The 17,820-nt window shown below is 39.4% G+C and overlaps 1 protein-coding gene across 1 annotated transcript in view; it reads right to left on the bottom strand.

The window, feature by feature from the left end:
• Positions 1-271: 271 nt before the first annotated feature.
• L3MBTL3 (l(3)mbt-like 3 (Drosophila)) overlaps positions 272-17,820 on the bottom strand; it is a 79,678-nt gene continuing 62,129 nt past the window's right edge. The window contains exons 17-22 of the mRNA XM_009319037.1: positions 17,095-17,241; positions 15,508-15,672; positions 11,466-11,557; positions 4,700-4,863; positions 3,589-3,651; positions 272-1,147 (exon numbers count right to left, since the gene is read on the bottom strand). Coding sequence (XP_009317312.1) covers positions 1,004-1,147; positions 3,589-3,651; positions 4,700-4,863; positions 11,466-11,557; positions 15,508-15,672; positions 17,095-17,241 — 775 coding nt within the window. The 3' untranslated portion in view covers positions 272-1,003. The remainder of the gene's footprint in view (positions 1,148-3,588; positions 3,652-4,699; positions 4,864-11,465; positions 11,558-15,507; positions 15,673-17,094; positions 17,242-17,820) is intronic.

Below are 17,820 nucleotides of genomic sequence, written 5' to 3'. Positions count from 1 at the left end.
CTATGTTGAATATGAAGCCAGAGTAGCAGTCCTAGCTTTAGCACGCTATTTTTCTCCACTGTTGTGGTAACTACACTGGAGACTGGCATGTGCAGACATGAATGAATATATTTTCTTCTTTGCTAATATCCTTACCTCAAAATACACGTCTTTTCCTTCATGTGCTGAAGGACTGTGGCAGGCTCCCATGTAAAAGGCTGGGACTCTATTGTGCACCATAAACAAAAAGTCCTCTATGAAGTCAAACTTTATTTTTCAGTTGCAGCCTTCTCTATACTGATCTTTTGGTAGAATACATTAAAGATGCTGGTGGAAAAACTCACGTAACATTTTTGTAATCGTGCAAAAGTAAAAACATTCAGTTATCAAAAAAGCATTATAATTTCAACCCCAACAAGGTTTGTTTTGTTTTGTTACAAGCAAACAGACAGTTTTATAATCTGTAAAATTATATGCTGTGGCATAAAGTGTCATGTATGTAGCATTAAGTGTTTCATTTTTAAACTATGGCACAAATACATATTAGCCGTAACAGTCTCATCTGGCTACCTGTAGCCTAATTTTTGGCTAATCAGTTTTTATTTTGATAGTATGAAGTAAAGGCTTCTGAAAAGTAAAATGGGTACATGAAGTAGAATTCAAGATTTTGTAGAAAATATTAACGTTTCCTTATATAGTACAGCATAAATAATTAATGAAGGTTTTCTTGATGTCCAGAGAAAGTTAGGGATCCTAACCATCCGTGGAGAATTAGCGCCATTAGTTTGGTAAATAAGACTAGCTGACTCGGCTGTTACACAGTACCTTCTCAAAAGCTCGAACATGTCCCAGAACGATTCAGATGTGTACTGGCTCTAGGAGAATATAAATAGTCCACCAGTGCTGAACGTACGTTTCTTCCTTTCTGAGAGTCCTTACTCAACAGTTCTAGCGAGTCTTTGTGCTTTGAATAAAACATGAGCTCCAGTGGAGAAAGCTGGCTCGTACACATTTTCCATTATCTTCAAAGTTCATTGTGTGAGTTTTTCTCTGCAGCTTTGAACATCAGAATGGAATTAAAGATTTTTAGGGCTGGTCCCAGTTTAATGCTCATTATTTTGACTATGTCTGATTGGGTCATTAGCAGAAATGCTTCTCCATCAATTTGCTTTAAAAGAAAAAACACACAAAGCTATTAATAGGTCTGACAGTGCAGCAGTATAGATGTTTCAGAAAACATGAGAAGAAAATTCCCAGCAATTTCAGACAGTGTAAAGGAATGGCTGAATACTAACACTTTCAAATGCTTTCAGGATAGCTTTGATTTCAACCTTTTAGACAGATCAGCTAGTCCGAAAGAACAGGATGATGATCTTCTTTCTGCTTGAAAACAACTGTCTGGCTAATTTTTAGCAAACTGGTTCTTATTTTCATACTGACAGTATAAAGTAAAAGCTATTGTAAAGTAAAATGGGTAAATGAAGTAGAATTCAACTGTACTGCAGCACAGTAATGCTTTTTAACATCTTAGCGACTCCTTTTATGCAAACCTCCAAAAGACAGCTTCTGGATCTCCCTCCCAACTACAGGCCACCCCTTTCTGTTCATTAAATAGCAAATTAAAACGAATTTGGTCCCAGATGTAGACAGGGGCCAGGCTGTTTACATAAAAAACAGGCCATAAAACTGCCTCCTTGACACAAACGCAACTTTTCAAAACACTGAGTATTTTTTCTGCCAGCTTTGTAGTGTTGCTATTTTAATAAATGTTACAAGTGAATATTCTCCTGTAAGCAAATTGCTCTGTCAGCAGGAGTGCTAAATCCAAACATGAAGAGCCACAAGGCCCTCGCTTCCAAGGGCTTAAATGGGGCCAACAATTCTTGTGTAAACTTCAGGTCACTTAGGTATCCTATAGTAAGTGTTCAGTGTAACACAAGCAGGATAGCTAGGCCTAAAAGCCAACTGTGGTCAAATCAGGAGCACTGCTTAGGCTTAAAGATACTAGTTTGAGATAAAAACAGTGTAATTAAGTTTCTGTAGGACTAGAAGACAAGTTTTCTGAATCAGACACGCTGCAAAGGAAGCCTGCAAGGTACACCCCAGCGCTGTAAGTTGAGGAACACTGCGGTGAGAACAGCATCATGCAGTTACCACAATTACTTTCTACTCATTTCATGCACAAAGCCAGACTAGGTGGGCTCAGAACCAGAAGTGTGCGAACGTGGGGTTGCCCAGCTTTTTGCAGCATCTTAATATAAGCAGGATGAGGGTTCATTTCCACAGCAGAGCTTTGAACCAGCACCTTCTACCTACTGAAAGACCTACTGATGCCAGCCAGTCCATGCCGGTTGGCCTCACTGGGAGAGGTTTAATTTACTACTCACAGACAAAGCCTGAGAGGCTGAATCCTGAAGAGGGGAAGTATTTTCTTACACCTCTGAGAATGAAAGCGTTCAGGATTCATCCATCTCCGTGGCACTTCCCACCTGCTGACCTGATTAGCAATACGCCAGCTTTTATTGATCTTAAATTCATTGGTGAGACACCCTAAGTGACATAGGGGATGATCTAGGCCTGCATACCTGCTGCAACTGTAAAATGCCTAACATCTAAGCAAGTGCAAAATGCCCAGAGATGCAGCCTGTCAGTCCTTTGATATGCAACTGTAACAGTCATTACAATCTACAGCACAGCTTGGAAACTTTTGTTGCAGATTAGCAGGGCCATCTGTATGCATTTTCCTCAGGAGGTGCCTTCTCAAGTCTAAGTACCACAGCACTTGAAAGGCTGGCTGACTTGGGATATTACAGTATCAGACTCTGCCCATTCAGGTGGTCTGGCTGGGATAAGCACCTGAACTATTCACTCTGGCAATCTGTGATCAGCCAGCCTTCTTGAAACTAAGCATTAACAGGAGTAACAAACCTCTGAGCAGAAAAGAAAAAGCCTACCTAGCTTATAAAGGCCTATTGTACCTAAAAGCCCTATCACTTCCTAATGACAACTTTGGCACAACAATCTTCTCAGATACCAGAAATGCATGCCTGGCATGCTCACAAAGTGAGTACACACTCCTTTGAACCTCATCAGAAGCCTTCAGATCTTCTCACTTCCCGCTCACTCAAATCACATTCGTAAACCGGCTGTATCAGGAGGAAGAGCATCAAGAGCTAAGTGCAATCAGACAAGATGCAAAGAGTTTTAAAAGGTGGTTATCTTGAACAACTGCTCTGCTTTATTTTCCTTATTAACATCCCGCAGAACTAAAATAACATACTTACTTATAAATGTCCTCAAACCAGGTTAAGAGAGAACAGTAGTAAATCACAAAGTTCCTCCTCTTCTACCATTAGTTCGAAATAATTTCAGTTGCAGTAACAAAGCTAGAGAAGCACGAGAGAGCTGGCTGACACTTCGCTAGTTTTATCTTCTTTACTTCCTTTCCACTCCATGACCTGAGAACCACCCTCATCTTCCATACATCTGCTTCTGACTTTAAACATACACTTCATCCTACTACTTTATATGTATTTTTAATGATGACATAAAATTAATCTTTCCACCGAGCTTTGTACTCTGTGTCTTTTTGAAATAAAATTCACCCACCTCATCTTTAAACACCTTGCCATGTTCTTCACATCCTGGTAAACTCCGTATAAATTCAGAGACCTGCCACCAAAGTATACAACAAAAGATTTAGTAAGACCTGTGTTTTCTCAAAATAGTCTTAAAGGTTGACAATCATTAAAGTTTTTTAGCTATTGTTTTTACAGCGTCATATTAGGTGTCCCACCTTCTTCTATAAGTGCACGGAGCCATGCAGCTGGGTGTTTAAGGACAGGATTCACAAAATCTGCAAACTAAAAGAGCACATGCCACCCCTGTCCACAGGACATCTAAGAGTGGGATATGGCTATTCCCTCAAAATTACTCAGGTTATTCTATCCATGCAAATCCAGAACCATGAATCTTCTCTCGGTGAATCACTTCTCACAAACCAAAACGGCTGCTGCCTTCCTCTTCTTTATTCTTTACAGCACAGATATCAGCAAATCCTTTTTCAAAGTTCATGCTTCTTTTTTCTCTGATTAGAGGAGATCTGACTGTCCCAGCTGCAGAAATCTGCATAGACAGTCATAGCTACTTCCGAAAGTAAAGCAGGGACTAGACCCTGTCTGTCTAAGCATTATTGCATACTTGAACAGTGACAGGGCTCTGATCTTGAAATCAGGTGTCACGGCCTGACCATATCCCTGCCGTTCCTCTCTGCACTACATCCTCACCCTCCAAAACAGTGTGCACATCCAAACTATGCACCAGGAATAGCTCCTTGGTTCATTCTGACCCCTAAACCATTCCTCCAGAATGTTTGTGTGGGTGCTAGATGTTACTAGTGCAGACCTGGAGCATCTGATCTGCTGGGCCATACGTTTAGCACTTTTCTTTCCCTTTTTAATCCCAGTGAATATATATACATACGTACAGATTTATCTATATCTATACCTATCTATACACATATGAATTAATACTTGCTGCTCCCAGGGCTGGATGGCAGCTGAATGGGCATTCTGGGGGCCTTTCACATTAGGTCTGGCTCACTCTAATCCTCTTGAGTACTAATGCATTATTGTTAATGTATGGGGCTAATCTAAAGCTCTGAATCAACCAAGACTTCAAGGGCAGCGGCAGTGAGATAGAAGGTACAGGGGAAACCTACCTCATCTGTACTCCACTTAGAAACTTTACTGGCTGGGATCCCAGCTACACTTGGAAGGAGCTTGCTCTGCTGTTCCCAGCGCAAGGGAAGGCCAGGGATTTGCAACTTGGAAGACACAGTAAGTGGTTGAGAAAGAGGCCTCTGTGTGTTGGGTTCTTCAACATCTTCAACAACAGGAAGCAACAAACAAGCATTAAATCCCTCAGTCAGGGATAAGATCAGTCACAGCAAAAGCATGTTCGTTTCTATTGATATATATCTGGGCCTCCCTACACAAGCTGTACAGTTTTGCGTACACCAGAATTAGAGGAGTACCATGACTGTTTTTCCACTAGTATGACTGTAATTATATTGGCTCTATATAAATGTAACTACGCTTACACGGAAAAAGTCTCTTCCAACACAACACGATTCTATGCCAACACAACTGTTGGTATGCCATGCCACAGGTCAAATAATTTTAAATACTTTGATAGAATAAATTGCACCCACATTTAATAGTTGTACAGTAGTACAAGAACTAACTTAACTCCAGGGTTGAGCTGTTATAACTTCATCAAAAGCAGCACTGCACTGCTACAGAATTCTAAGTTAAATCAGTTGTACAGTTCCAGCCCACACAACATTTATGCCTCATCCACAACAAAATGTTTTTCAGTTCTTCTGAGGAAAACACGCAAATGTCTGCAAATTCCCTGCTCCCACGTTAACTGAATGTTTTATTCGGAAAATGACTTTAACTCCTCCGTGCTGCTATAGGGTTTTTTACAAGGTCATTTCCCTTTTTATCTCACTTATCCATTATGGAAGGAATGAGCTCCCATCCCACTGGCCTCAAAGGTAATGTACCAGTGGGAGGATGGCTTCAGCCACATGCTGCTGTTGCTGCTGCTGTCTGGAGAGCAGCAGCAGGTGCAGATGTGTGTAGGAGGAAAGAGTGAAGAGGCATGCCTGAAATGATGCCAAACTGCGTAAGACATCTATGTTCATTTAGATCCACTGCAAATGCAAAAGCAACATGCCTGCTATGAACTCAGGCCCGAATGCTTCCCAATTGCCAAGTAAAATTGTGGAAAACCTCTGGAATTCATTTCTGAATGGAACAGCCAACAAAGAACCTATGCCTAATATTTCTTACTAATGACTTCATGCAATCACTCACAAATCCCTGTGCTGTTTTTGTTTGGATCACTCACTTCTATTACAGCTCCATTCTATTTCCATTTTTGGGAAGTTGCTATTATTCACAGTTCTCCCTATCCTTACTGTTCTAGTTTTCACACATTTGTGCCCAACAACTAGGGCACAAATTCCTATTATAGATTTTTGCCAGCACAGTGGGACTGGTCTAGAATATATAATGTGGCCAATATAGGATGTGATTACATTTGCTGGTGTTGTTCTGCTCCTCTAGCCTAAATTTTTGTTCCTTTCAAGACTTACCCTCATTTTATATCAATGTCGATTATTCAGAAGTTGACTCGTAAGCCATTTAGTCAGTATTGTCAGCCCACTGATTAAATTTTTAAATACACTCCTTAATTTTTTCCTGTCATCATACTCTTACACTCGGAAGTGAGTTCCCTAAATGTCTGTTTACACTTCACTGTTGTTCTTCAAATGTTCCTTCGAGCTTCTACTACTACTAAAAATCTCAGTGAGAAAGGAAAGAGTCTTGTAAGGCAGCAAGCATGCTGAATGTAAAGCCTATTTTACTGAATAGTATCTTTCCCGTTTTCTCTTGAATCCCCTTCCCATCCTTATCCCCTGATTTCTTCCTTTTAAAAAAGGTCTCTTAAGAGTTGAAAATGTGTTTAGCTATCTTTTTTGTTTTCCATTCACAAAACATGTAATACATTGATACTGTAACATAAATAGCAGATAACAATAGCGTGTGAAGAAAATTCCAAGCAAATTGCACTCCCATTTTCGCACATGCTTAAACATATGTATATGTAAGAGCATATAGGTACATGCATAGTGAGTAGCAGCAATGACCGCTAAGGCTACCCATCTATCCCATATGTCTCTACTTTCAATAGTTTACAGCTGTGTCAAATCCTCATAGTTCCAAATGAAAAATCTATGCTGGGCATCGTTTTTTTTGAAAACTTCAAGCAAACACAGGTCAGAGGGTTATGAATGAAGTTAGCAGAAAGTTAAGTTCACTAACGTGACACTGCATAACGCTAAACCTTGTACTCCATCTAATCACATTCAAGACCTCTATTTACTGATATGGAAAGGAATGCAGTGCCTAATGCCTTTGAGGATGAGGGCAAAAAGGCCTCTGCTTCTCAGCCTGTGTCGTATCTCCCTTACGGGTAAGATGAACAGCACAAAAGGAGCATGTAAACTGCCAGATTACCCAACTAGATGGAGGAAAATTAAAAAAAGTCCCCAACCCTGCAGCAGGTATAACCACAGCCCTGACAAAAGGAAGTTTAGGTTTAGTGTGGGTAACTTCTTGCAAAAGACAGTGCAAAGCACAGTTTTGGCTACAATCTATGTGTGTAATACCAGACATCTGAAAGTTCTCCCTACCCTCGCTCTGCAGGCCCTGCTTTCCAGAGAGGTAATCTGTGTGGGCCAGAGAAAATCACAGAATCATAGAACCATAGAATCATTAAGGTTGGAAAGGACCTCTAAGATCATTGAGTCCAACCGGAAACCCAACACCACCATGCCCACTAAACCATGTCCCTAAGCGCCTCATCTACACGTCTTTTAAATACTTCCAGGGATGGGGACTCAACCACTGCCCTGGGCAGCCTGTTCCAATGTTTAACCACTCTTTCAGTAAAGAAATTTTTCCTCATGTCCAATCTAAACCTCCCCTGGCGCAACTTGAGGCCATTTCCTCTCGTCCTATCGCCAGTTACTTGGGAGAAGAGACCAACATCCACCTCGCTACAACCTCCTTTCAGGTAGGTGTAGAGAGCGATGAGGTCTCCCCTCAGCCTCCTTTCCTCCAGGCTAAACAACCCCAGTTCCCTCAGCCGCTCCTCATAAGACTTGTTCTTCAGACCCCTCACCAGCTTCGTTGCCCTTCTCTGGACATGCTCCAGCACCTCAACGTCCTTCTTGTAGTGAGGGGCCCAAAACCGAACACAGTATTCGAGGTGCGGCCGCACCAGTGCCGAGTACAGGGGCACCATCACTTCCCTACTCCTGCTGGCCACACGAGTTCTCATACAGGCCAGGATGCCGTTGGCCTTCTTGGCCGCCTGGGCACACTGCCGGCTCATGTTCAGCCGGCTGTCAACCAGCACCCCCAGCTCCTTTTCCGCCAGGCAGCTTTCCAGCCACTCTTCCCCAAGCCTGTAGCGCTGCATGGGGTTGTTGTGGCCAAAGTGCAGGACCCGGCACTTGGACTTGTTGAATCTCATACAGTTGGCCTGGGCCCATCGATCCAGCCTGTCCAGGTCCCTCTGCAGAGCCTTCCTACCCTCGAGCAGATCAACACTCCCGCCCAACTTGGTGTCATCTGCAAACTTAGTGAGGGTGCACTCGATCCCCTCATCCAGATCATTGATAAAGATATTGAACAAGACCGGCCCCAAAACCGAGCCCTGGGGAACACCGCTCGTGACCGGCCACCAACTGGATTGAACTCCATTTACCACAACTCTCTGGGCCCGGCCGTCCAGCCAGTTTTTGACCCAGCGCAGAGTGCACCTGTCTAAGCCGTGAGCCGCCAGCTTCTCTAGGAGAATGCTGTGGGAGACAGTGTCAAAGGCTTTACTGAAGTCCAGGTAGACCACAATTTATGTCTAGGCAGACTCCAATTTATGTCTCAATTTGGACATTTAGGAGAACAGTAACTTGAGGTGCACCATGGGTTAACCAGTTTCATCACAGAGCCACAAAGAGCTCCTTGAACCACGTAAGTGAAGAAACAAAATCTGCTTGCCAACTCCACGCGAGATAGCAGAGCCAGATGCAGTAAGTTCACACTTTTAACCCTGACCACTGTTCTTCTCTGCTGACATTTTGCTTCAGCATCAGCCTGCCTGCCTCTACATTCTTCTTCATACTTAATGCCACCTTGTTATCCCTCTCCCTGAACCATGACTTCCCTAGTTCATCTCTATCTTCTTAGTGAGTTACCTTCCAACAAAACATAACCTAATGTTTTAAAGAAGCTAAATGGCAAACACTTTCTGGCATTAATGACAGACCATTAACACTCCTCATTCCCTCCTGCATGTTCTAGCTCCTAGCATGTAGCAGGTTTTTAAGCACAGGATTTATGTATGTAAAAAAAAGCTAGTAGGAAGGGGCCATGATTTCAGCGGAGTTCTTTAGCTCCAGATAACTTTCTCCAAAAAAGGGAAGATAGCAGTACATGTTTTATAAAGTATCACTAGAGAACTGGTCAAGTGAGTACGGCAAAAGTAGGTTGAAGAATAATAATGTAAATGAAATGCAGAAAAAATAGGGCAACAAGCACAGGTACCAGCAGTCACAGTCCACAAAAGTCTGCACAACTGCAATTATTTTAGCTTGAGCTTTCCATGACTATGATAGCAAGAACTCAATGATCCATTTTCATCCTAAAGATTAAGTATTAGGGCACATTTAAACTAATAATGGCACAAAATTATGTGTATAAAAAGGAGGCAGAAAGGATAACTGTTCAACAATAATGTAAGAAAGTGTTCTAGTTTTATAAATCTAATTATGCAAGACCCTACACAGAAATGTATCCTAGTAAGCAGAGCTTGTTGGTGAAACTTTGTATCCAAATAGTCAGTTCTGCCAAAATGCTTCACAAAATCAGGCCAGTTTTCTTAGAATGAAAAGAGAATTGCAGACAATTTAAAAATGCTCCAAACTATTTGATTTTCATTTTTTTGTATTGTGCTATATAATGCAAAGTCAACATCAAAACAGTGTTTCCATTCTGCTGAAACAGAATACTTCAAATGACCAAAACCTCTTTCTTTCATCTGCTTTAGAGAGATTCTTCTTTTAATGCTTCATTTTCTCCAGAATTCTGAACTATATCATGTTTCAAAACACCGTAACAAGCTGGATTTTTTACACCTTTTGCACAGCTTTTCTAATAGATGGAAACTTTTGTACTTCACACGCACTTCAGAGTGCCTCTTCGATCTATTTTAAAAGCGCTGGCAGACAAATGATGTTTTAAGAACTGTAACAGAGGTTAATAATTAAAAATAAAACACTACCTTAATTTTATCTTTATGCAATGCTCTACTAGTCTCAAAGGATTTCTTGGGTATTACAAGAATGAGCTCACTTAAAAGGTAAGAAACGTAGCCCTTAAAGAACCACACTTACTCAAGTCTCAAGATTTTTGATGAAAGCCTTACAAATTTTGTGCTGCACAACAAATTGCTGAAGAAAAAAATCTAAAATTTTAGGGAATTAAATGATGAAATTAAGACATTTAGCTTCTCATTGAACTTGCATGAGTTAATAAAATTATTGCCGCAAAAGCTGCACTGAAACAATGCACTGACTCAGTCCAATAACTAGCCTGACATACTAAGTTTCACACACGCAAAATAATTATCAAATGTAAGACACTGACATTCTGGATTTGTGCTGTATTCTTTCTAAACAATGAGGATAAAAATGAATAATGAACAGCTACCTCAATCTGTCCAACTGGATCAGTGAACAGCCAAGAGTTTTGACACAGCAGTACACACAACCACACAGAAGCACTGAACCAAAGAAAAGTCCATGTTGGAAGGGACCTTTGGAGACTCTATGATGCAACCTTCTGTTAAAAGCAGGGCATTAGACTAAGTTATCCAGGGCCCTGTCAACCCAAGTCCTAAGTATTTCCAGCAAGGCAGATTACACCTCTTTTCTGGGCAGCCTATTCCAATTGTTCTCATGGTGAGAAGCTTCTTCCTTATATTCAGACAGAATTTCCCCTGAAGCAACTTGTGCCTATTCCCTTTTTTCCCCACCACTGTGCATCCTGGAGGAGAGGGTACCTCCATCTTCTCTATAACTACCTTTTAGTTACTGGAGGACTGTAACTAGATTCTGCCAAGCCTTCCCTTCCTGAATTCCTTCAACCTTTCTTTATATGTCAAGTCCTTCAACCACCTAATCATCTTGGTGGCCCTCCACTGGACTGTCTCCAGTTTTTCAGGGAAGTAAAAATTTTAACCATCCCTCTGTAACACTCATGAAAAAGAAAGGGCCCGTTCTGCATATGGGCTGCTGGAAAGTATCAGACTGCACAACAGACTGAGGTTGGGTTGAGTTAAGTCACCTTAACTTTGCATTATGCCTGTAATGTAAATAAACCCACATGGTTTAATGGGCATGGTGGTGTTGGGTCGATGGTTGGACTCGATGATCTTAGGTCTTTTCCAACCTTAATGATTCTATGATTCTACGATTCTATGTGTAAATACTTCAACTTTCTTTCAATACGCTTTTGAAGAAATAAGTAAACATTGTACCTTCACATCTCAGACTGGTTTAACTACCTATTTTTAGAAGTCAGTGGAAAAACGTTCCTGAAATGAAACTTTTTATACCAGTATTCATTTTGCACTCATCTTTACAACTGCGATAAAGTTCTTGGCAAAGCCTTTGATGATTACAAGATAAAGAAACACAGTGGTAAAAGTGTTGATGTCAAGAAATTTTTGGACACAAATAGTGAATGCGGAAAATACGCTGCAATGCAGTTTCATGAAGAATTTCAAGGAATATCACACTTCTTTAGTTCTGCAGACTTTAATATGAAACAAATGAAGTACTGCCAATTTACCTTTAATTTCATTTGAAATGAGCAGCTTATTTTCTGTCTCCTCTTCTTCACACTCTTTGTTCTTTATGGAGTCCTTTGTTTGTAGTACTCCACTGAGGAAAATAAGATGTTCATTTTTTATTAATACATCATAAAAATCACTAAGCATGATGACATCCCTTGCTAACAATGCTATTAACACATCAGGATTCCCACACAAAGGATGTTGTATCATCATAAAATAAAAAAATGAGAGAATCTAATTTCTGACTTACACAGATGGCATGACTACTGACATGCATTTCGCAATGAAGGCTCAAGAGTAGTGTAAACTAAGATTACATAACTCGTATCAACACACTTGACTTCATAACTGAAACTGGAAAATATACAAATGAAGGCAGTGGATGTGTCCACAGCAAAAGATGGGAAGAGTGAAGAACACATACATAGCTGCATCTCCTACAAAGCCTTCCTGGTTATCCAGGCCGTTTTCTGGAGCTGTCTGAAACAACATCTACTCCTTTTTCTCTGCCCAACCTCCACCTCCACCCCACTCCAACTCCTGTACTATACTGACACACTGTTGTGCAGCTGTTAACGATCCCACTGAAAATACCTGTATTCTTTTGTTACTGTTTTTGCATTACTTCTTATCCAGCTAAAAGAGCCGCTCTTTGCCTGCTGCCCGTGGCTGCTCCCTCAGCTTTGCCAGCCCAAACATTTGCAAAGAGGGAACGCCTTCCCGCTATTGAGAAAAATGGGGCAAGAGAAGTGGAAATAAGAGAACTTCTCAAAGGAGGGTGGGTGTTATTTGCATCTTGAAGTCAGCCCCTGGGAAACTCTGCAAACTCTGCCTTCAGAAGGTATTTCCAGCCTGGTTTTTTACAGAAATGAAGCTTATATGAACTTGCTGACATTATGTGTGTATTTATTTCCTTCTGCTTTTAAGACTTGAGAACACTTTGGCCAATTCTTACTAAACCATCACAGATGCAGAGCTCTCAAGAGATACTAAGTACATAATGAACATTTGCTAAAAATAGGCACCAGACAGAATGATTAACTCAAAGTCAAGACTACAAGAAAGCCCACTACGTGAACTCCTGCTTTACTATCTACCAGAGAAGCAGTCAACAAGAACCCCTTTACAATTGTCCCAAACACAAATAAAAAGCCAAACTAGTTAGCTAACCTCAAAACAAAAATCCACAGAAGAAACAGACCTGTTTAATCCCATTGTTTACATTTATACTATTAAATACAATTTACATATTAAATACTATTTATACTATTAAATGCAAGTAAGCATTTGGGAATAAATCAGCTAGGAGCTGCAAGTTCACTGATATCAACAGAAATATATTTAACACACTATTAATGGTGCAAAATGAACACAACAAATCGGAAAATCCAGCCTTTGTAGTACGGTAGGACACAAATAATAATGGTATGACAAGCAATGCCAGTGGAATGCATACAGCAGGCATGCCTTCTTGTGCCACAAAGGACTTCTCCACAGTATCTTCCTCAGAAATATCACCTGCATTTATTTACTTAAAAACTACTTTCCTAACCTCCACACACAGAGAAAACTTCTAAAGTAAGATGCTACAAAGTAGTGCAATTAATTCCAAAGCCAAGTAAATGATTACTGTAATTCAACATAAGGAAGAGAGATCACCAAAACCTGTGAGGAAACATGTATCTTCATATTTTCTTGAGGACAATTTTCACAGCAACATACATCCAGAAATTTTATCTCACTAGTTAAATACAAGACAGTATCATGAATTGAAGGTTTTGGGGAAGGGGTTGCAAGACAAATTGAATTTTCTTTTAAGAGGTAGTACCATTTGATTCCCAAGCCTGAGTGTTCACCTTCCTTCATTGTAAATATTTCCAGAGTGGAATTCCTATTACAGTGACATTCTTTTGCTACTCTGAAGATAGTATAAAGATACTTTCAAATTAAAATTTAATATGCTGTAGGCATGTAATTTTTATCTTGAATTTGAATCTCAGGAACATTCCAGAGGGACAGACTGCAGTTTTTACACACATATTTTTGCAAACCAAAATTTTCTAGTATAATTGTTTGCATGCACAGATACCCTCTTACTAGTTAAAAAAGAAAGACAAGGAGTAAGTGGAACTGGAGATTAGCTGAGTACCACTTAGATTTAACACAACAAAATAAATCTCACGGTTGGCTTTGTATGTGGTTTGTTCCTCAATCAAGGACTTCTATGAAACAAAAGATTACCTGGAATATGAAGGTATACACAACTGTACTGAAGTCAAACAATTAAATGCACACTACAAGCTCAGCAGCTAAAGAGCACACAAGTATATGTATCTATGCCGTCAATTATGCATGTGTACTTTGAATACACATCTAAAAAGACCCACTGGGTATTGCAATAACCAGATGCTCAATATTTTATAACTCTAGCAGTTCATATATACCTAATGTTGTGAACGCTATTTTTCATGCCTTTTTCAAAGGAAGTTTATTCAACTAAAAGTCCTCTCTGACTATGCTGGATACATAAAGAATGTGGAAAGCTAGATGATAAAATGCAGATAGTCATCAGTGTATTCAAACAGTTCAAATACAAACTGCAAAGCCTCTGGGTAGCCCAAAGTGGGCATGAGGCTGTTATTATCTTAATGAAAATGACTAAATGCAGTGAACAGATAACACACGTATTGGTTATTTTAGGTCTTCTTAAAGATAACACCATCTAAAAAAAAAGAAAGATGAAAAAAATTGTACTTCAATTGATTTTAAGAGATAGTCTGTAAAGTCAAAGTTTATTTCTAAAAAAAGATGCATTTACTACAGCTATGGTTGAAGTGATGAATGACAACTCTTATTTAACACAGGTTATTTCAAAACTACACATGAAACAGTCTTCTGTCTTTTTTTGCTGTTTAAATTCACTTGAGTATGACTAGTGAATGCTGTTTATTTGTGGTATGCAAACTATACCAATACTGCTTGATGCTCCTACTAGATCTTTTTCAACATAACTTGAACAATATCACCTGACTGAAATAACGTGAAAGAATGTTCTAAAGAAAAGCTGACCAATTTTAAAAGATGCAAAAAGCTACACATTAGATTTTATTTTTTTATTTAGCCTAGGTTTTTGCAATAAAGGAAACAATTAATAATAGTTCAGAGAAGAAAAAAAAAATCTACCGGAAAAAGGAAGGGAAATCATAAAGCACTGCCAGATTTGGTTAACCCAATTTGAAAAAAAAGTTTTAAAAAAAAATCTTGCAGAGGAGTTTCAGAGGATTCAACTGATTCTTAATAAAACAGTTACGTTTCAATCATCAGCTTTACTGTGAGGTATTTACCGTATAATACTAACTCTCCAAAGTCTCTCAAGACACTGTTATTGCTAACACTTACAGTTCATATATTATGAACACATGATAATATAGCTGATGTAAATATACAACAAATGACACTTCTTGTTCCAGGGTGTCTTCTATTTCTGTATGAAAATAACCAATAAAATAATGCACTGATACTGTAACTAATTAAAAATGTAGGGAACCCTACTGCCTCACATATCCGCATGAAAACACTGAATTGTATCTTTTTAGTTTCAAAGATAGCCTTTTTATAGCATAAATATTATTTTCCAGTGCAAGCTTGGAAACTATCTCATGCCGTTTTCTGTCAAAAAGATACTCCAAATCCTGAGAGTTAAGGAATTACTTTTCATTTTTATATGTATGTACATATTTGTACATATATAATAACGTATCTGTACACAGAGGTAGAGAAGAAGGATCTCAACTTCCAATAATTTGTCTTGTAGTATTTTTCCTCTACTCTCTGATATGCATTTCTTATTTCTTAAATACACTGTGAACCTCCCTTCCCCCCTATTTCTAATATAAAGACAGCTGAAGAACTTCCACCTCCTTCCCCACTGCTTCCAAGAGTTCCATGGACAAATCGCTGTACTGCATTGGCCGGTAAGTTGCATTGTAAACTGACCGACTCCAAACAACCCGTACTTTGAAAGGAACTGATAGTTACCCAGGTGCCTTCTTTTCTTTCACATCATATAACAGGGGCTTCTTGCAAGGAGATTTACTTTCTGCATCTTCCTGCTTAGTTGTTTCTGGTACAGTTTTCCCAGACGATCGATTGTGAGCTGAAGATTTGATACCTACGTGACCAGGGCTGGGACATTTTCTGTCACTGTTTAAAAGAAATTAACAAAATGTTTAAAACTGCAAGCAGCTGAGTTGTTGTTCAACTTATTTTCTCTATGGGTCAAGAGTCATTAGTGTAATTTAAGATATACAAAGTTTTTGTTTGCTTGTTGTAAGAAATGCACAGAAGTTTTTTACTTGCCACCAACAAAATTGTATACCTGGGATCTTCAGAAATCACAATACAGAACTCTCTTCCCCGTGAAATTAAAGTAAAATGTTTAGGCAATTCAACAGGAACAGAATTTGCCTAATGTTATTTTTGATAATAAGCTATCCACTACAAATATTTGTTACACAAGTAAACTTTGAAGTATCATTTTCCTCCTATGCCTTCTCTCCCTTCCATGATATACCGCTGTGCAGCCAGGACCCTTTAAAAACGTTATGCAGTCTCTTAATTGGGACAATGAAAAAAGTAGCACTTCACACAGTCCCTGCCACAAAGAACACTGCTCAAACTGTTACTAGCTTCACTGGGGCGGTACCCGGGCTACCTGTCAGAGGGTAATTAAGTCACTTCAGTTTTCCACAACCCTACATCTATAAGAACAATCGAACCACTCTGACAACTGCTGTTTTGGTTTTTAAAGCATGAAGCTGAAACTGTTTCTGAGAATGTCATTTAAAATATCATCTATTGAAAATACGTGGTCATTACAGTGGGAACTGGAAATCTTCACTACAAACGTTCACATTTTCACGTGTATGTTAATGTAGCCCTTGAAAAGAATGGAAAGCCTCTCTTCTTTTCCTTTCCTTCTTAAATTCTCTATGTATCCCCACAGCCCAAAACAAGGACAGGAGTTAGTTGTCCACAACTTGTGACAGAAAATAATAATAATCTGAAAATCACCATCTTGGTATCACATCCCTTTGGTTTTTCTCAGTGCTTCTGCTAGAAGCTTCAGCTACAGACTTTAGCATCATTCTTGCAAAACTCACTCCCAGTAATTTGATTCCCCACTCCTACAATAACGACAGAATTTATAATGTCTATTCTTCAAAGAGCAACATTAGTTTACAGTCACGTCAGTAACGCCACCCCAGCAAACAAAAGAAACATAAATAAATAATTTGCTTAAGTGAAACCAACTGGCAAACAATCCATTTTAAATTCCAATGGATTTGGAATTTACTAACCACTCAGTAGTCTAGACAGTTACACTGAAGATGAAACCCAAACTCTTGTTAAATCATACACAGTAAAATCAGTATCAGTCTTTGACAGCTCGGTGACCTTTTCAATAAGCAGTGATGAAACCATTTCTTCCCTGTAAATGAAAATGTAGATAAAGAGGCAGGCCTTTCTGAAACCATTCAGCCATTACACGACTACAAACTACGTCACAGAACACTGAAATAAAGTACTGCTGTTAGTCATGGACATCACTTCAATCGTAATTACTTGGTAACAGGAGAGGTGGATCTTTCACTTGCTTCCACTTTTCTGTTTCTGGGGACAGGACTGGCTGTAGGCATCTCCCCACTCAACCGGTCAGGTAAGAGGCTTTCTTTGTTCAAGTTCATCTCTGAATACGGGCAGCTGACTGCACTAGAAGTTGAAGAAGAGAAATGCCTCCTTATTCTCACTTTACTGACTTCACTCAGTTCAAATGAAATGACATCAGAGACCAGTTTTCTAGAAGCAGATGCAATCAATTAATATAAAGATTAGAAAAAAATGCAGCAAGTAGTCATGCTTTAAAATGTTAATAAATCCACCAATTAAAAACCTCAACCTGAAAGCTTTTTGCAATTCCTTTTGACAGCAACTTATGTAACACAAATTGTATCAATTTATATTACAGCATACATTCTGGAAAATTGCTTGACGAATGTTTAGCCTGCTCTCTCATACCTTTAATGGTATTTTACACATAAAATACAGGGTGCCTTTGACTGTTCCCACCTCTCTCCAAATAAAGCCATATTCCCATGGTTATTTTTTCTGCGAAGGAGGGTATTTCTGTTATGTAATGTCCACACAGAAGCTGCATTGCAAGGGCACAATATGAGGAATGGATGGTGCACATCCTCTTACCGCAGCGAATGCCCCATCTTTGCAAATGTCATTTTGTGATATTCCATTAAAAGACTGATATTTTCACAGTCTTTCCTATCATTCAGCACT

This window comes from Pygoscelis adeliae, unplaced genomic scaffold, assembly GCF_000699105.1.
Source record: "Pygoscelis adeliae isolate BGI_AS28 unplaced genomic scaffold, ASM69910v1 Scaffold172, whole genome shotgun sequence".
NCBI lineage: Eukaryota > Metazoa > Chordata > Aves > Sphenisciformes > Spheniscidae > Pygoscelis > Pygoscelis adeliae.
The sequence above is the reverse complement of the archived record's forward strand: the minus strand, read 5'-3'. Positions and strand labels throughout refer to the sequence as shown.